This window comes from Ziziphus jujuba, chromosome 6, assembly GCF_031755915.1.
Source record: "Ziziphus jujuba cultivar Dongzao chromosome 6, ASM3175591v1".
Taxonomy (NCBI): domain Eukaryota; kingdom Viridiplantae; phylum Streptophyta; class Magnoliopsida; order Rosales; family Rhamnaceae; genus Ziziphus; species Ziziphus jujuba.
The window spans coordinates 16,445,962-16,466,876 of NC_083384.1; the positions used below are offsets into that span (position 1 = coordinate 16,445,962).

Genomic DNA, 20,915 nt, shown 5'->3' on the forward strand with positions numbered 1-20,915 from the left:
GTAACTTAGCAAAATTCTCCTCTGGAGATCCCCTAACACTGTTAAGTGCATACTCTTTACCTCTCCATGCTTTGTTGTAGCTTATATTCACCCCATATTTCTGCAAAAAATCATGTTGAATTTCTTTGGGTTTGTAAACACGTGCAATACCTTCATATTTAGATTTGATACATTGCCCGATAACCCGGCTACTGGCTTGCTTGTGTTCTCGATGCACGATATCTAACGAGCAACTGTGTACATTATCAAAAATTCTCATAACAAATATTTCTCCATTTTTAAATGTGGTTGCACGTAGTCGCCATTTACAAGTATTTTCCAAGCATACAACCTCATACCGTTGTGTAGTTGACCGTGTTACCTTGAACTCCTTATTTTCTCGCATGCAATAGATACTCAGTTTATTCTGTAGGTCACGTTTGTTGCGAAATAATTGTCCAACTACTATGCTCTCACAGCCAGTGAACTTTGACGAAAATATGGCCATAGAACCACTTATGTTGCTCGATGATATGTGGTCACTTGTAGCACGATGAACCCTAACATCATCAACTCCTTCATTGTTCATTTCAGGATGCATATCATTATCATTGTCCGGCAACTCATGATCAAAATCTACATCATTATGACCAACATCATCCCCTGCTGCATTGTAATTCTCATCATGATCAATATGATGCAACTGCTCATACTCCTCGTCGTTAGGAAACCGTTCAGCATAGTCACCTCCAACATCAACTCCTTCGTGAATGTTAAATGATGTCCAGGCCCCCCACGAACATCAACTTGATCTCTAAACTGAGTTTCTTGAACCATAATTTCCTGAGATGTAGCCTGAATTGATTCAGTACCGGAAGCTTGTGGTAGACGACCGCCAATTGGAGGACAAGAAAAAGAATGAAGATTACTCCCACTATCCGAAGCAAATGCTGTTTGATGAACATTTCTACATACATGTTCAACTTTTGAAATCACCTCAACATACAATGGAGGCCGCATCATTGTCATCCCTCCATTCCTCACTTCTTGAAGAAAGCATTTCACATCCCTATCACATCGTATTTCTGTAGGATCCAACTTTTCTGCACATCGTCCATATATCCATTTTAGCTTTAGCAAATATTCATTTCGATCTATCTCAATAGAATTGAAAATCTCATCCTCTAACTCTGATTTTGTGCATCTCTTGCCGACGGAAACCATTACATTTTTACCATTTCGATATTCCCAATCACCACTATCATTTTGTACCAATGTTCCATTGTATAAAACCGCAATTACAATGTCATCATCTTCCATTTTACTACAAAATTAAATGAATAACGTTAAACTAAATCAATAAATATATAAAATTTTGAATAATATTAAACAAACATATTAACTGTATTAAAAAAGTTGATTCTGTTTTTTTTTTTCGGGCTAAATATAGTTTTTTCCTACTGGCGGAAAATTGGTGGAAAACTGGCGGAAAACTGGTTGAAAAACTGGCGGAAATTTGGCGGAAATTTGCGAAAACTGACAAACTGGAGGAAATTGGCGGAAATTCATCTTTTTCGCCAAATTTCCTCCGCTTTTACTGTTTTTCGCGATTTTTTAGTTTTACACAAAATTTCTCCTATTTTCAAACCATATGCCACCTAAGTATCTTTAAAATCACATATAACATCTCATAAATCAATTTCTTACATACCCATATCAAATAAAAAGCTTAAAAAACTCTAAACTAATAAAACTTACAAGAAAAAAGAGAAAGAAAAAAAATAAAAAAAACACATATTTCCTTACTTTCATCTAATAAGAAAAAATATAAAATTTTTACCTGATTTTAGTTTGAGATATGAGAAAATACAAAAAAATGAGAGTGAGAGGCGATGAGATGCAAAGAGTTTAGAGAAATCCCACGAACAGTTTTGTAGAAACCCCACCCCCACGAACGAACGACTGTGTAGAAGAAAGGAAAGGATGTAAAAAAAACCTTTTGCGTAATTTTCAATTTTATCAAGGGTATTTTTGTCCCAAGATGGCTAATTTTTTTTAAAAAAAAATTTTTGCTATTTTTCTAAAATGCAATTGTAAAGTGGCTATTTATCGAAAAAATACTTATTTTTTCCCTGGACTCAAAAGAAAGTTTAAAAGTTGGACATAATAGCTTTTGTAGTCTTTCAACCAAAAAACAGTTCTCATCCAAACTAGTTTCTGGTATACCCTCATCTTTTTTTTTTATCCGATCTTATTGGATTAAATTATGTAATACATATAACATAAACAAACTGCTGACCATTACGACATTATTCCCGGGATAATTCTGATTTATAAGTGTGGTCGAGTAACGGGCAATGACAATTTTCCAAAGTTATAGAGACGAGAGTTTGAACGTGACAAATCACTCTCCACAGTCTACCCGACTAACTACGCCCTCTGTTGCATGCCAGGAAGGCTTTCTGTCACTCCAACTGCCATCCCAGTCAACTCTTTTGCATTTATTCATCAAAAATATCCTGTGCAGTTTGAAAATTGCCATGACTAATTTTTGACCATGACTATTGTCAGCTAGCTTCTCCATAAGACCACTTTGCCATTTTCCATTTATGGACAAAAAAAGGTTTCTGAAAAATTAATTTCCATTTGATTCCTTACTCTGTGGTTTTTTTTTTTTTTTTTTGTTTTTTGGTTCTCATATCCCACCCCACTCTCTCTCTCATATAAATCATACCTGAAAGAGACTTGTAAAATACAACCTCAACTCTGTTTCTCTTTGTTGAATTTTGGTCTTTGATTTTCTAGTCTCAGCAGCCATGAACGCTCTTGCAGCGACAAACCGAAATTTTCTTCATGCAAGTCGCATACTTGGGTTGGATTCTAAACTTGAAAAGAGCCTTTTGATCCCCTTTAGAGAAATCAAAGTAATCATCTTTTTTCTTTTCACTTTTTATGGTGTTTTTTTTTTTTTTTTAAAGAAAAATTTTTAATTAAATTTTTATGAGTGGCGTTTGATTTTGCAGGTCGAGTGTACAATTCCTAAGGATGATGGAACTCTTGTTTCCTATGTGGGATTTAGAGTCCAACATGACAATGCCCGTGGGCCAATGAAAGGAGGAATTCGTTACCATCCTGAGGTTCTTCTTTACTTCCTTCATTCCCATTTTTCTGATTAGCATTTTAGTATTGGCATATAAAATCCTTTCATTGTCAATTAATTTTGATTTGGGGTTTTGGGTTTTTGACCTAATTGAATTCCTTAACGATTATGCAAGATCATAGTTGTGGTTGGCTGGATTTCAGAGTATATGTTTTAAAATATGACCCTCACTGTTTGAGTTTTTGCATGATCAACCAAATTTGTGTTTTGAGTTATGGTCAGGTCTTGACAACCATGGTGATATCAAACTGTTGGACAATATCTTGATATGAATTTTGGTTTTTAAATAATGAAACCTTGGTTATCACAATTATACAAGCCGAACCCTTTTTTGGCTTAATCGGTTTCATTGTTTGTCCATGCGAGATAGAAGATCTGAGTTAATAAAGGAGGATCCATTTATCTGTAAAATTGAGGCTCTTTTTATGGAATAGAAAACATAAGAAAAGGCCGAACTTTCACAATTTCAGCCGCCTTGGGGAAGCTTTTTCAATTGAAAATAAATTTTTACTGATTTGTTGGAAAATGATTTAGAATTATCCAAGTTTCTATTGGTTTCGTTGTGAAATATGTTGCACTTTGAAGTGCTTGTTTGATGATAGTTTTGTGACATGAAATTCCTTTCATTCTAAATTTTTAGAAGGTAGAAGTACCTTTTATAACTTTAATAACCAAATTTATGTAACACAGTTTCCAAAATTCTTTGCGATTCTAACTATTAATTTTGTAAAGTTAGGAATCTCTTATGTTGTCATCTTGTTGTCTTTATCGTGTACGGTTTTGAGGTTTCTGCTCCTTGTTTTACCTTTTTTGCGCTTTTTTTATGATATTTTTTTGACACAGCATTCCTTTAATTCTAAATGTTTAAAGCTAGGAGTTCCTTTTGTAACTTTGTTAACCATGTATTTATGTTACATGTTTTCCAAAGTTCTTTTTGATTTGAGTATTGATTGTGCAAGATTTTGTAAATCTCTTATCTTTGTCGTCTTGTTGCCTTTATTATGTATATAGTTACTAGGTTTTTACTCTTTTTTAACATTTTCTGTGCTTGTTTGATGATATCTTTATGTCATGGTTTTCCTTTAATAGTAAATGTTAAAAAGCTTAAAGTGCCTTTTTTGTAACTTTGTTAACCATATTTATGTTATATGATGTCCAAATTTTGTCATTCCATGTATTATTTTGTAATATTTAGCAAATCTCTCACGTTGTTGTCTTGTTGTCTTTATTGTGTATAATTAATAGGTTTGTGCACTTTGTTTTTCTTTCTTTTTCTGTAAGCATCTCTATTAATGCCAAAACACTGATTACTTATTTTCATTTCTGGTCGTGCTCAAATCTGCAGCTATTAAAACTTCTTTGACAAATTGATATTCATGAAAAAAAAACTTCATAAGTATTTTTCAATCTCCTTATTTTCTTAGCAATAGTATTGAGGTTGAGGTAATCTAAGTGTGCCTAAAGTGGCATATACTGCCCAAACAGGGGAAGGTGATTGAGCATCATTGATAGTATCGGTGCTAGTTTGGGAACAGCAATGCCTACAATATCACATAAGTGGATTGAGGAAGCCAAATTGCAACCAACATGAACAATTACAATAGCAGAACCTTTAGTTTGTGTTACAAGCATAAATGGAGTTGAGCCAAATTATAATTCAGATTCTATTTCTGCCTAAAGGTTGCCTATATTGTGCATGAGATCATATGTGAAGCATTACGCTTTACTTAGTAAAACTAGGAACTGTTATAGCTTAGCTAATGAGAACTCATGATTTAATATCAGATGCCCAGTACTCTTCTTATAGATTGGCAATGCATAGATCCTATTGAAAATATATATATATTTTTTTAACATATTGAGTGCTGAACTGTTGAATTCTCTTATGCAAGGTTGATCCAGATGAAGTGAATGCTCTTGCTCAACTAATGACATGGAAGACAGCCGTAGCAAACATTCCATATGGTGGCGCTAAGGGTGGGATTGGATGCAACCCAAGGGAGTTAAGCATCAGTGAACAAGAACGCTTAACTCGCGTTTTTACTCAGAGGATCCATGATCTCATTGGAATTCACAGGGATGTTCCTGCCCCTGACATGGGAACTAATTCACAGGTTTCCAGTTTCCTGTCAAACTAAATTGAGTTCATATGGAAAAGATAAATAGATCTTATATTGGTTTGCTTAGGAATTTAATTCTTAATTCTCAAATTGTGTAGACAATGGCTTGGATTCTTGATGAGTATTCAAAGTTTCATGGATATTCACCTGCAGTTGTTACAGGAAAACCAATTGTAAGTATCACCAAGAAAGGAGGTGGGCGTGAGTGATCGTGAGTGAGAGAGAGAGGTCATCATTTCACCAATTCATATTGGTAAAAGAAGCATGGTATTAAAACAAGCTAGTTTTCTACTTATATATTTTTGGCGAAATTTAGGATCTTGGGGGATCACTTGGAAGGGAGGCTGCAACTGGACTTGGAGTGGTTTTTGGAACCGAAGCTTTGCTTGCTGAATATGGGAAGTCAATTTCTGATATGAAGTTTGTCATCCAGGTATTTCCCACACCATTATGTAACTTTCTTTGTTAGGGGCCAAGGAGTATGCTTCATTCATTGATTTGCATTCTTGTGGTTGATTCCTTTTAGGGGTTTGGAAATGTGGGCTCATGGGCAGCCAAGTACATCCATGAGAGAGGAGGTAAGGTTGTTGCTGTTAGTGACATCACTGGTGCAATTAAGAACCCAAATGGACTTGACATCCCGGCTCTGCTGAGACACACAGCAAGCACTGAAAGTTTGAAGGAATTCCATGGTGGAGATGTTATGGATCCAAATGGCTTACTTGTCCACGATTGTGATGTTCTCATTCCATGTGCCTTAGGGGGGGTTCTCAACAAGTATGTAGTTTGATTCAGTAAATATTGTTATTTCTGCAGAGGCATGACAAGTTGACAATACCATGTAAAAGCAATCTCCATAAAAGTTGCATTTGTGGAGTGTTTGAACATGATGACAGATGGTGATAAGTTGTCAATGATCATAGACTATATATGTTCTTCGTTATATCTTGTAGGTGGTTTTGGAAAAATTTTATGACTCAAGCTAATAAAATAATTTATCAATTTCTTGTTTTAAGGGAAAATGCTGCTGAAGTGAAGGCGAAATTCATAATAGAAGCTGCAAATCATCCCACCGACCCAGAAGCAGATGAGGTAATAATGCAACTTTGATTTACACCAGTTTTTCTGATGAGGGGATTGTTATTAAACTAAAACAACTTGTAATAATGAAATAAATATCTTCTGCAGATCTTATCCAAGAAAGGAGTTGTGATACTCCCTGACATCTATGCAAATTCTGGTGGCGTGACCGTAAGCTACTTTGAATGGGTTCAGGTAAAGTATACAGCTGACAGCTGCCCTTCTTTCTACACATACAATAGTTTCTTCTTTTCTTGTTCTCCAAGTCACTATCAGTTATAGAACCCACAATGCACTGGTTTTGTAATCTACACATACAATAATTTCTTTCCACTATCAGATATAGAACCTACAATGCACCTGTTTTGTAAACTTATTATGGATTTTATACATCATATTCTGATGTGGAAGATACATCAAAATGCAGTGGATCTTACTTCTCTGTGTTTGTGCAATTGCAGAATATTCAAGGATTTATGTGGGACGAAGAGAAAGTGAACTGTGAGCTGAATAAGTACATGAGGAAAGCTTTTTGTGACATCAAGGCAATGTGTCAAGCTCATAATTGCAATTTGCGAATGGGGGCCTTTACATTAGGGGTGAATCGCGTGGCTCGTGCTACCTTGTTAAGGGGGTGGGAAGCATAAGCTAAATCTTTTAGCTGCTTATTTAATTTCCCATCAAATGCTTTCCCTGCTTGGTATAAAAATGAGTAAAAGAAGAAAGTTTATTTAATTTTGTTTTTCCAGCTTTCCTCATACAATTTGAGCGGCAATAGGAAGATGAAATAAATAAGGATTGCCATTTTAAAACCAGAAAAATAGAGGAATAGATTGAAGATAAACTAGTCAGGCGGTTTAGAAGAAATGAAAGTATTTACTTCCATATAGAATAGATGAACCTATTTGTATGCTTGTTTTGAATACATCTTTGCTCACCAGGACAAATGAATCATGCTTTTCAGATTTCACATGGTAATTGACACCTGATTCATCATTAGGCCTTTTTTGATTGGTAAATCAGAACTTTCTGATGAGCTTGAGAACTTACAAGGACGAATGGGAAGGGATACGATGCTTATCTGACTGTACCATCTCTTCATGAAACTTTTAACAAGTTGGATAGCCATCCATCATTTTCACCAGGCCATCCGTACAAAAGAAATGAGACGTTACTTAATTGTGTGGAAAAGAGTGGAGGGAGTCTCCAAAAGAAACAAAACGGTGATGAGTGACCGTTTACCTTCCTTCCCAATGGCATTTATTTGATCTACGGAGTTCTCGTTTTGCTCATTTGACAAGTTACGTGTCTTACTTCTCTGCTTTTGTCAACTTCCTAGTGTTAAATGCAATATCCAAGTTCAACCATAACAGAACAGGTTGGTAAGCATAGACAAAATACGATCATGGATGCTGAAAATAGTAGCTTCATTAACCTCCTTTCGACAAAGCTCAATAAAAAAGAACTCTATAAAGAACTTGTCGTTCGACAAACACAAGTAAGACTAAAGATATAGGTTTAGATTTTAAATCTCCATTGGCAAAGATAAATTAAAGTGAAGTACAAAAAAGATAAAAGATGGTAACAGATTAAATTCGAAAGCTAATCCTACTTATCCTTGGAACTTCCAGGGGTCTCATCCTGCCAGGTTGCTTGCCATTGTTTGTCATAGAAGGTTGTCTCATCCAGCAGTTTCTTTAGAGTTCCAATATCCTCGTTCTTGCGGATCAGAAGTACTCCCACCACAGCTACAAACAACAAAGTTTTGCAGAAGAAGTTGCCTATTTGATCAACCAAACCTACCCCAGTCAAGCTATCAACCAGATAAGCCATAAAAAACCCAATCATTGCAGCTCGGCCTGTGTAAAACTCACAAATCAGCATACCATATATTAGCATGAGCTAGGTGCCCTTCTTTGCAATTTACATATTAGTTAACAAAAGTGAATTTGTACAAACCATTAAGAAGTTCAGCTTCTGGCAAATGGTACCGTTTTATCCATGCCCACCAAGGTATGATGGAGGTGTCAAAAACTATGGGTTCATCATTACTGGATGATTCAGGGTTGCTCTCGAGCCATTTTCGCCTTCTAGCCTCTGAAAATCATGGTGAAATATTTTTAAAAAGTAAAAATCATATAGGGATAACCACAATTGAATTCCAACTTCACCTTATCGGATTTTCTCTTCTCCCTAAACATGTTTTAATACAATGCAAGAAAGTATTTAACTGTATACATAAATAAATATAAACACAAATCAGATTCAATCTCCCCTGAAGTGATGCGACCTCCCAAGTCCACTTAAGTAACAAAAACCTAATTCTCAGGAAAAGATATTTCTTTTACTTTCTCACTGTATCCGGGTTTGAAGTAAAGCCTCTAAGTGCATTCTACCAATCAAATAATAACAAGGGAAAAAGACACAGGTATATTAATGTTGTACAATGAAGAGAAACAAGCAAATGCAGATTATCATTGCTGTAAGAAGGCAGCACCAAATTGCAAATCCATTTATTTTGAGTATCTTCATTTTACATGATTCTATACATTTTTTAATAACATTTTGAACATGCAAGACCAACATTTTCTTTACAAAAAACAAGGAATCAGATAATACATGTCAAGACCAACTCGGGAGATCAAGTAAAGCAAAAATGCGGCAATAATCGTTTTTGTAGATGTTGGCATGAGAATTCTTGTCAATATACTTTGCTGGCACACGGCATTTTGAAACTAGAGGATGTACTCCAATAATTAGAGTGAATTATAACAAAGATTATCGATAATTTATTTACCCAAACCATATGAAGCTGGTTATATGAATTAAGTTTCGAAACTGCATTATGCAGGTGACATATTGGGTGTTGGACATATCGAGTTTTTTTATTTCCAGGCATATTCCCAAGACACCCTTCATCCAAGTCCCCAAAATTCCACCCATCAGACCGTATAAAAAAGTTTTACAAAAATAATACAGATAACCAAAACAACAAAAGAGAAAAAATTAACACTGAGAGAGGGGAAAATAAGCCGGTGAGTTGGGTATTCCAGAAATCCAACAAGCTTTCAAGTTTATTCGTTTTCCAATCAACATAGATGTATTTCAAATCCATTTAAATCATTCAGATAATTCTGTTCGGACCCAGTTAATTCCAAATTCTGTAACAAATTTATCCCAATCATGCTCTTCTTACACACTGCTTTTAAGTCGAAGTCCCGAATTACAATTCAAGAGCTTGAAAATCAATTCTACTTATCACAATAACAGGAAAAACAAAATTTTGAATTTTAATTCTGACAACATTTTTTTCCTTTCAGTCGCATAACAAATCCTTCAATTACCATTCAAAAAGTACAAAATTAAACAAAAATTAACAAGAAAAGCAAAAAGGTTAAACCTCACCGGCATCAATGACAGCATCCCAATCTGTTTTGCTATCTTTCTGAAACTGCTTCAAATCCCAAGTCCCATTAACCCATTTGGGGTCTTCAAATTTACTCACAACCTCCACTTCCTTGGCAGTCCCTGCAGACCCATTAGAGCTAGAAGAAGTCTCATTCTTCTCCAATGCCGGTTCAGAAGCTTGAGAGACCTTAGGCTCTGCTATGGGTTCCACAGCAGTGGCAGCTGAGCTAAGGGAACCAGCTCCATTATCTGATGTGGCTTTGGAAAGAAAAACAGGGTTTTTGGGTCTGAGAAAGATATAAGGTTTGTGGGTAAGGTGGGGTTTGGGAAATGAAGAAGGGGAGAGGGTTGGGAGATGGGTGTTTGGAGGAGAAAACAAGGCCATGGAACTGGACATTGAAGAGGTTGGAACTTGGGGAAACTAAAGGAATCAGAGCATGGTGGTCTCTGTCTGCTTTTGCTATTTTGTTTGGGCAATCCTCAGCCTTAGAAGTACGCAATTTGGGTGTCTTTCTCTTACTTATTAAAATATTAGACGCGAGCTCAAACTAAAAACAAACACAGATTGAAGGATCGGCTTGTTGGGCCCACAGAAAAAAGCATAAACAGACAAAATAGTTTTTAAAATATAATATTTCTCTCACCCGAAATTTTTTTTTTTTTTTTTTCACCTTTGGCTTAGACCAATCCGACTTTTAGTCAATGCCATACTTTCATAACATGTGTTTTTTTTTTTTTTTTTTCTTCTTCTTCTAAATGAGATTACATAAAAAATAAAAAAATAAAAAAAATTGCAGATTACATAAAAATATGCTTAGTTTTGATTTTATTATCAAGTATTTATGTATTTGTAAGAATATTGATAATAAGCCGCTATAGACACCATGATGTTTGTCAATTACATTTATTAATAGGGATATTATTATAGAAAATTTTTAATATGAGGTTTATGACATTTGGATCCTAAACTTGTTTTTTAGACAATTAAATTCCTTAACTCATTGCGGTTGTTCACAATTGGGACAAAATTTAAATTCTGTTTGAAAAGTTAACAAAAACTGCATGAGAGAGGTACATGCTCATTGAAAAGGGGTATTAAAGATCATTTTCCACTAGCCATTTCTTTGTACAGATTCATCTTTATCCTTTCTCTTTCATTGAGTATGGGGGTATTTTTGATATCTACGCTGGATCTCCATTTTCTAATTGGTTCTTTGTACTTGCCATTTCCTGATACACGAATTGGATTTAATAGAACCCTTTTTTCCCCCTTTTTATAATGGAGAGCTGCAATATGAGGTCTAAATTGGATTCTTATTGGTCAGAGGTGGCCTGAATATTTATTTATTTAGAGCATACATGCAATTTCGTTTGACGCAAATGCTCAATAAGAAGCACCAGTTATAACTTATTGTCTAAATTTAATTTTAATTATTAGTTACCAAATTTCTAACAGTAAGTTAGAAACAAGTTGCACTAGAAAATTAAATAAGCAAAGTGTAAATCCATGCTTTTTTTTACTGGTTCATAAAGAAGTGAAAGTGTGGCAATTAGCAGGGAGATTAGATTATTAGCCTCAAATAACTGAGCTGAACTCATTAGCAAACAAATAACTTTTTTTTCTTTTTAATATGTAGTAACTTAAATTTTGGGAAAAAAAATTGTCCCAAAAAAAAAAAAAAACTGAAACTGAAAAATAAAATAAAATAAATATGCTGTTAATGATTCATGCAGTTAGGACTAGTAGTTTCCTGTTTTAGAAAAGCCAAGTACCATGGCTAAGGAGAGAATTGCAAGTTTGCTTTTATACTAGTTTTTACACAGTAGTTACGATATATTGGTTGATTTTTCTCTTTAACAGCTTTGTGAAGTTCCATCAAACCAGGAATAAACTTCAGTTTGCTTGTCTGATATGTGGAATGATCTGTCTCCATAGCAATTTGAAGCAACCCGTACTGAATATGAAGTCCTTGCCCAATGTCACACTCTATAATCAAGACCCTAAATGTTTTTTTTACCAAAATTTCTTGCTAATGTTGCAAGGATTTTCAATCAGGGAGAGACATGAGATGACCTTCAATGCCCCTGTTAAATCAGCATGTGCCTCTCATGTGCACTTACTGTTAACTATTCAAACAGAATTTCAGTTTTGTCCCAACAGCAAACAAATCCAATTAGTTTAGAGACTTGTCTTAAAAAATAGTTTAGGGACCTAAATGTCACAAACCACATAGTTTAGAGATTTTCTGTAATAATATCCCTTAATAATAAAAAGATATTACATTCATTTGTTACCAATGTTGGTAAAAAATGGTACATGTAGTGTATAAATGATACATAGAGGTTTTTTTTTAATAAATTTTTTAATTTTATAAGAAAATAAAATTAAATTACAACTAATTAAAGTTTAATATGCTTATACTAGTCCATATTTTTTTATCGTGCGGATGTCCACAAAGACGATAGTTATTGAAGAAACCATAGTCATTGTACTAATAAAAAGTTTTTTTTAAAGATAAAAAGAAAAAAAAGCTTAATATGTATGTATGTATGTATATATATATGTATATATATATGTATGTATATGCTATCTAGTAATATTTCACACATTCAAACTGTAAAGTGTGTGAACATATATAAGTTCCATCTCAATAAGGCATGAGTAAACTAAAAGGTGTATAAGAGACTTGGGTTACTCCATTTATAAGGTTAGCTTTTTAAGGTAAACACCAAACCTCAACAAATGGTATCAAAAGAAGGGCTCAAATAGAGTTATGCGTATGTATGAGATAAGGTGAGTAAATGGTGATCAATAGTCGAAACTTGATAATGAAAATTTCATGTCAATGTGATGCATCGATGGAGACCTCCATGGTAGCTTCTCCACATGGAGGAGGCCATACTAGTACTTTGATGAGCTAGATGAGTCACCAAGATGCTGATGGTGACATCTCGATGAAATGGGGATGAAATCGTGATGCCGGCAAAGAACCAAAAAGGAAAAAAAAAAAAAAAAAAAAAAAAAGAAGGGCAGGTGGTCTTTAGTTTGAAGGGGTCTAGTTAGGAAAGAGCTAAGGTGGTGTTTGGTTGAACATCTGTTTGAGCTTCTTATGCTTGGAGTAGGTGGTACAAACCAAGACTCTTTGGGCATAGAAACAAGAATGGGTTAGAAGCAATGGTAGACCCTAGGTAAATTATCCCCTTAGGGGGATGGGATGGCACAGGATATATAGTTTTTAAATTTTTAGATTTCTAAGATGCAAAATTATATACAAAATGCAACATTTTCATTGTATGTAGTCAAAGTAATGAGAATATTCTTTAAATTTAAATTAAAGAAGATTAAAACAATATTTTTTGTTTTTTAATTTTTTTTCTCAAATATTTTTTAGAAAAAAATATGTTTTCAATGATCTAGTTGTGAAAGGAACAAAGTACACAAGGATAGAATTTGAACGTTGATATTTTCATTTATGAATTCAATATATATATATATACAATAGATATGACAGTTTACATGGAAAGAAAAATGCAATCCCATAATTATGGAGAATCAGTACTGTATATGGAAAGGATTGATATAGAGCAAATATTATATTAGTAAAGAAATTAACACTGATGCAATTATGCAGTAGGCTTCGAAGTAGATGTAAATGCATCCTTAATATGCCCCCGCAAGATGGTGCTTCCATTGGAGACACCAATCTTGCATCGAAGTAAACAGAACTGCTGGCAAGAGAGAGGTTTGGTCAGAACATCTACAAGTTGATCTTGAGAGAAACATGGTCAACACGTAGTAAACCATTGGCAACTTTTTGTCGTACAAAATGGAAGTCAATGGGTACAAAATGGAAGTCAATGGCAATGTGTTTTATTTTAATGGGTACAAAATGGAAGTCAATGGCAATGTGTTTTATTTTTGAGTGAAAAATTGGATTAGCAAAAACATATGTAGTGCCAACATTGTCACAATAAATGACAGGAGTGCGAGTTAACGAGACCGAAGTTCTACCAACAAGGATTGTAAACAAGCAACTTCAGCAGCAGTGGAGGCAACATCCTGATACTTTGGCTTCAGTGGATGAGCGAGCAACAGTTTTTTGCTTTCTGAAGCTCTAGGATATGGGATTACAACCTAAAAAATAACATAGGCACTAGTAGATGTTTGGTCATCACGGTTGCTAGCCCAGTTAGCATCAGAAAAGGCATGAAGATCAAGTGGAGAGTTTTTTTTAAATAAATCCCATGATATATGGTACCCTTTAGATAACAAAGAAAACATTTGATGGCACTCCAATGCATAGCGGTAGGCTTTTGCATAAATTGAGACAATTTGTTGATAGCATAGGCAATATCAGGACGAATGACGGAGAGATATTGAAGAGCCCCAATGATTTGATGATACTCAGTACTAGAAGATAGATTGGAACCATCTGATAAAGAAAGAGAGCTATTCGTGGCCATAGGTGTTTGACAATCTTTGGCACCAATCATGTTAGTGTGTGTGAGGAGGTCATGCACATACTTGTGTTGACACAATAACAAGCCATTTTGAGAGGGAATCACTTCTATGCCGAGAAAGTAACTAAGATGCCCAATGTCCTTAATAGAAAAGCGGGTGGAAAAATGTTGGATGAATTTAGAAATCAAGGATAAAGAGTTACCTGTAACAATCAGATCATCAACGTAAACAAGGCCATACATTAATGTGTCACCATGGGAGTAAACAAGCAAGGATGGATCTGCTTGAGAGTTGATAAAACCAGTGGCAAGGAGAAAACGCTTCAACTCATTGAACCACTCCCTTGGTACCTGTTTCAATCCATATAAATCTTTTTGTAACTAGCACATATGATCCAGGTGAGATGGATCAATGAACCCAAGATGTTGAATCGTAAAGACCTTTTTGGAGAGTATCATGTAAGAATGCATTATTAACATCTAATTGTCAAATGGGTTAGTTTTGAGAGAGTGCAAGACATAATGCAAGCCGTATGGTGGCAGGTTTAGCGACGAGACTAAATGTCTCGGCATAGTCAATGCCAGGACATTGATGGAATCCTTTGGCAACAATGCGTGCCTTGTAATGCTCAATAAACCCATCAGGGTTGCGCTTCACACGATAAACCCATTTGCAACCCACAAGAGTTTGATTTGGAGAAGGTGGAACAAGTTGCCAGGTGCCATTGGCCATTAAGGCATCAAACTCGGTAGACATGGTAGCTCGCCATTCAGGTTGTTTTAATGCTTGGGTGATGGGGGTTGGTTCAGTGGAAGTTGGTGGGGAGTGTTTAGTAGAAAGAACTAGGCGCTTGGGTTTATAGATATTGTTTTTGGACCGAGTGATCATTGGGTGAGATGGAAAAGGAGCTGATGTAGCAACAGGTTCAACGGAAAGAGGGTCACTCATGGGAGGCAAATCTGGCAAGTTCGAATTTGAGCTGAGCAAAGCAGATATTTCGTAAGATGATGAGGTAGGCAAAGGAGATAAAGATGGAAAGGAATTGACTTGTGTGGGGGACAGATTAGGTGGAGGAGATTTTGGAGAGTGATGACGTATTGGTATGGTAGGAGTAGTTGGTAGAGTTGATAAGGAGGAAGAAGGTGAGACTTTATCTAGCGAGACGCCAGATTGATTGAGAGTATTAAAGACATGATAGGATTGAGATTTCATAGATATTGGTGTGGAAAAAGAAAGATTATTTAAAGAATTATTTATGGTAGTACTTGAGTGGGGTGCCATAAATGATGATGTGATGGGAGAAAGAGAGTGAAATATTAGGAAACCAATTAAGTGACATGTGGGAATTGGACTTGGAAGAATTTTGTGAAAAAGGAAAAATATTTTCAATGAAATTAACATGACGGGAAACAAATATTTTGTTACTTGAAATATTTAAACACAAATAAGCACTTTGATTAGATGAATAACCAAGAAAAGCACAGGACTTGGATTTAGGCTCTAATTTATTATAAGTATATTGTTTTAACTAAGGGTAGCATAAACAGCCAAATTTTTTTAATTTATGGTAATTAGGATTAGTTCCAAATAATTTGTGAAAAAGAGTATCAAAAGTAATGGCTGATGAAGGTAATCAATTAATCAAGTAGACGGCAGCTTTAAATGCATATGACCAAAAATTTTGAGGGAGAGATACATGAGTAAGCAATGTGAGACCAGTCTCAATGACATGATGATGATGTCGTTCAGTGGTGCCATTATGCTTTGGTGTGTATGGTGGTGTAAAAAAGTGAGAAATGCCATGAGCTTCAACAAAGGATTTTAAACCAATGTATTCACCACCACAGTCAAAATAAATTGAAATTATTGGATGTTGAAAAAATTTTCAGCCACAAGTTTAAACTAAAACCATAGAAACATCAGGTTTAAATTTAAGAGGAAAAAGCCATGTGTACTTTGTAAAATGGTCCACTAAAATGAGACAGTATTGAAAGCCATCATGAAAGGTGACAGGAGAGGTCCCCAAACATCAGTATAGAGTAATTCAAGAGGAGCATTACTTTGTAAAGAGGAAGTATGAAAAGGCAATTTATGGGATTTATTACACTTGCAAGCATTACAAGATGAAATAAATTGTTTGGAATTAGACACTGATAATTGAAAAGAAGACAAGATTTGATGTAAAATTTTATTGGACAGATGACCAAGTCGAGAATGCCAATCCGTCATAGAAGTGGTGACACTGGTAAAAGCCATGGGTGAGGTGGTGGAGAGAGATTTTTGAGACGGCCACTTATAAACACCTTGATTATTCGATCCTTGCACTAGAATTGCCCCTGTGTGAAGATCCTTCACCACAAAACACTTTGGTAAAAATTCAACAGAAACTTGGTTAGAAGAACAAAACTTTGAAACAGAAATTAGATTTTGTTTCATTGTAGGCACACCAAGGACATTAGACAATAAAAATGATTTAGATTAAGAAGGTAAATGAAAATAGCTAGAGTGTGTAATTTGTAGACCTTTACCATCTCTAATCACCATGTTATCAATGCCATCATAATCTGAATGTAAAGATAAATTTTGGAGATCATTTATGACATGATGTGAGGCATCGGAGCCAAGTAACTAGCTTGGGGTTGATGAGGTGATAGGAGCAGCAAAGTTGGCTTGTGGTCGGGTGTCAAGACCCGTCCAGAATTCCTTCCCCGGAACCCTAGACAGCCCTGATCCCAGGGAAACCCTACCGAACCCTCCAACGGAAAATCCGACAGAGCCTCCCCTAAGGGATTTACTTACCACAAATTACCTGCACTGAAAACACACTTCAAAAAAAAACATCCCCTTATTCCTCCCACAGACTACAAACTGGTTCCATAAATTTCAGCACTTCAAAATAAAACAACAGCAGCAACCCAGTGCAATAAAGAACAATTACACGTCCAAAACAGTATACAGAGCATTATACAGATACATGCGGAATTTATAAAATGACAGATAAAGAAGCAATACAAGATAGAGAGGAAAAAGGGAAGAAAAACTTCTTAAACCTTTGGCAACGTATTACAACTGCAATAAAAGAATAAACGGGTACTGCCGAACTAAAACAGCGAGGAAGATCAAGTCCGCTCCGAGTGAACACCGACAACCTGGTACCTAGAGGAACGGAATTTAAGAGTGTGAGATGCTAATCATCTCAGTGAGTGACTCTATCTACTGTACAATATAATACCACTGTAATAGGTATATAAATAATAATTATTTGGAAATAATATTTTCTCTCAAAACCCTTACAATTCTCTCAATTGGAAAGGTTCCCCTTTTAAAACATTTTCACAAAACCTTTTATTCATATTCCCCGAAAACCAAGACATCAAATAAATATCCGAACAGTAATAATTAATTTTAATTCCAATACAGTTTTAAAACATTTTATTTTTAAAACACAGTTCCGAAAATCAGTTGATGCACCCACTATATACCAGTGGCGCCAACAGTACCCAGCGTCCCAAGGTACCGCCAGACAGGAGGTTATAGAGAGAAACCGGCATACGGTCGCGTGGCGTCCCACTGCGCCGCTGCTAACCTGGTGTCCCGGCCAAAGGGGGGTGGCCACCCTCTCCAATGGCATCCACAGGACACCCTCATAATATCACCTGCGCGCTACTCACACCCACCTGCGCGCTAATCATATCCGTGTGCACAATATCCATATCACATATACCATATCATATAATCAGAACACCAGTACGTGCACGGTGCATCTAAAAATCATAAAATCCACAAATTTAAATTATAAAACAAATTTCACATTTTTCATAAGCATAGCGGGCATAATCCATCCGCTTGAACCCGGAAATTCTCCGTAATTTTTTTATAATCAACACCATAAATTTCATGATTTTCAAATCCACCAACTCCCAAATCTATCAATTCAAATATCCACATTTTTTTCCAAGCATAAATAATTCTCGAAATATCATAATCAAATCTCATAATATTTCATGGGCATATTTTATAAAAATTGAAATCACCAACATAACCAAATATTTTCCTTGAAATATTTGAAATTCAAATCGTGCCCAATTTACCATTAAAACCACACCAATTTCAAAATCCTCAAAACCATAAAATAATTTCACATGGCATAAATTTGTAAAATGCACATTTTCTTAAATCCAATAAATTCATAAATAATTCCACAATAAATCCAATAAATATTTGGCACATAGGGATTAAATTCCAAATATTTAAATCACACATAATATATTCACCAATTAAATTTCCCAAATTTAATTTGAAGGTGGGTCACTCACCTGGAGCACGCAATTAAACTATGATCCACCACGGGATCAATTTCACGACTCATCGGTGCTCCTAGAACAAAATTCACAGACAGTCAAACAAATTAATATTTTATTCGGGTAAATAATACCCGGTACTCGGGGGGTCAAAACACAAACGATATCTAGAATTTACGAGTTATATACCGAATCGAAGCTCGAGTGATGCTGATCACAGATTCGGTCTCAATTTCCAAGGATCGTACCCGACGGGGTCGGAATATCGCCGGGAAACTTTTCGGGTTTCGGCTCTGCAATTCTCCCAAACCGTCACGAATTGGTGGAAACGGATGCCGGATTCGGGTTCAGGAGGTCGAACACAGCGGACTGGAGCTGGCCGGAATTTCGAGTACTCGCCGGAACAGTAATTTCCAGTGGGCCGCCACGGTCACCGGCAACCGTCGCCGGCGGCGGCGCGTGCGGTGGCCGTTCGCTGTGAAATTTTGCAGACTTGTAGATCTTGAGGAGAGCAACCCAACGGGACCGGCGGTGAGCAAAACGGAGGTCGGACGGCAGAGAAATCACCGTTTGAAGATTTCCGGCCCCTCGCCGGAAAATGCTCCGATCCCGGCGCGTCGGTGGTCCAATGGCCGTGATTTTTGGTGGGTAGGCCGGACTTGAGGAGAGGATCAAGGCTAGCTGGCGCGTGTACTGTCTCTCTTGCGTGGAGGGGTAAAAGTCGCCGCCAAACTTCGGAGGTCCAATCCGGGCGCGTCCGGCGGCCGTTCGCCGTGAAACTTGGAGGTTTTGCCGGAAATGAGGTGGGCAACCTGGCTGGCCGGTGCGTGTACAGTAACTCGGTGGGAAAGTTTGAAAATTACCGGCGGCCAGTGACTCTCTCTCTCTCTCTCTCTCTCCTCTCTCTCTTTCTCTCTCCTCCCTCTCTTTCTCTCTCTTCCCCGAGAGTTTTAACAAATAAAACCCCTGTGTGACACTGTTCATGCCACGTGGACCAATCAGAAGCTGACACGTGGCGTTACTGTGCACTTAAGCCAGATATATTAAAATAATACGGTACCCGGCGAATTTCAAACGTCCGTAACTTTTTAACCAAATGTCCGATTTAAGCGTGCCGCTAGTCTATGAACTCGTATCGACGAGTACTTTACAACCATACAAGAGTCAACTCAAAATTACATCACAAGAAAAAGTCAACTCCCAGCACCTTTTGGACAGTTTGCACTTCAACTTGTTTCGCCCATAACTTTCAAACCGTAGCTCCGTTTTTGACGTGCTACTAGTCTACGAACTCAGGGCGTCATGCACTGCGCCACGGTACCCTGTTCAACTCGAAATTCCCATCGAGTCAAAAAGTCAACTTTTGACCCCTTCGGTCAACGGTCAATGGTCAACCTCGGTCAACGTGCACGGATTCCGGTGCGATTTGGGACGGGGTGTTACATCGGGAGTCAAGATCGTAGGATGTCGGTAAAAATGGTGGATTTGATGATCCTGATGATTGAGGAGGTGTCCATGGTGTGAATCTATATTGAGAACAACATTTAGCTATATGTCCTTGAATGTTGTACAATTGGCATAATCCACGATAGGAACGAGAAGATTGTCCACGACCATTCCCAGAGAAATATTGCCCTTGATTTGATCTTGAGTGGTTATGGTATTGAGATTGACTCATGGGATTGTTATACTGACCAAATCAGGAAAAGTTTCCATTGTTGCTACCCTTAGAGTTAAATCCAGTTTTATGGGCAACGTTGGCTGTGATAAGAGAATTGGATCGTGATGTATCTCATTTAAGAGAGGTTTCATGATCAAGGAGCTTTTCATGGAGTTCTTCAAATGTGATAGGAGAATCCTGAGCTTAACAGCGGCTTTGATATCTTTGTATTCTTGATTAAGACCCTGTAAGACATACAAAGTGAGTTGAACATCACTTATTGGTGAATCAATGAGGGCGAGATCATCTAAGAGGCAGCGTGCCTGTTGCATGAAATCGGTGATTGAAAGGGTTCCTTGAGAGAAAGTCATAAGATTTTCTTGTAGTGTGAGTATGCGGCTATGATAAGGCTTGGCATACATGGTTGCTAGTTTGACCCAAGCAGCTCGAGATGTTTTTGAAGAAGAAATATAGGTGCTGATGTTCTCAGTTACAGATGCAAGAAGAGCATTGAAAATAAGACTATCTTGGCTGATCCAATATGAGAATTCAGGATTGGTATTGATAGCAATTGGTGGACGAGGATAACTTCCATCCACGAAGCATAGAGGTTGTAACCAACAAGAAGAGTATGGAATTAGGCTTTTCATGATGAGTAGTTTATGGGTGTGAGTTTTAATGGAGCTTGAGCTGCAACGTTAATTGTGATGATAGTGTAACTAGTGTTACCAGTGGAGATGTTGTC

The 20,915-nt window shown here is 36.6% G+C and overlaps 3 protein-coding genes across 3 annotated transcripts; 1 reads left to right on the forward strand and 2 right to left on the reverse strand.

Annotated features, from left to right (window-relative positions):
- Positions 1–419: 419 nt before the first annotated feature.
- On the reverse strand, positions 420–1,896 carry LOC132804307 (uncharacterized). Its single transcript, XM_060818514.1, has 2 exons — positions 1,820–1,896; positions 420–1,303 (listed from the first exon to the last, which is right to left on the reverse strand). Exon 2 carries the CDS (start codon positions 1,297–1,299, stop codon positions 616–618), a length of 684 nt encoding a protein of 227 aa, XP_060674497.1. The 5' UTR covers positions 1,300–1,303; positions 1,820–1,896; the 3' UTR covers positions 420–615.
- A 768-nt stretch (positions 1,897–2,664) lies between these two features.
- Positions 2,665–7,309, forward strand: LOC107430369 (glutamate dehydrogenase 2). Its single transcript, XM_016041203.4, has 9 exons — positions 2,665–2,903; positions 3,003–3,116; positions 5,032–5,253; positions 5,358–5,432; positions 5,576–5,692; positions 5,786–6,036; positions 6,276–6,351; positions 6,448–6,534; positions 6,801–7,309. The coding sequence occupies exons 1-9, from the start codon at positions 2,796–2,798 to the stop codon at positions 6,984–6,986; spliced, it is 1,236 nt and encodes a 411-aa protein (XP_015896689.3). The 5' UTR covers positions 2,665–2,795; the 3' UTR covers positions 6,987–7,309.
- A 438-nt stretch (positions 7,310–7,747) lies between these two features.
- On the reverse strand, positions 7,748–10,261 carry LOC107430367 (light-harvesting complex-like protein 3 isotype 1, chloroplastic). The gene is made up of 3 exons (XM_016041202.4): positions 9,745–10,261; positions 8,299–8,436; positions 7,748–8,198 (listed from the first exon to the last, which is right to left on the reverse strand). Exons 1-3 carry the CDS (start codon positions 10,142–10,144, stop codon positions 7,948–7,950), a joined length of 789 nt encoding a protein of 262 aa, XP_015896688.3. The 5' UTR covers positions 10,145–10,261; the 3' UTR covers positions 7,748–7,947.
- Positions 10,262–20,915: the final 10,654 nt, after the last annotated feature.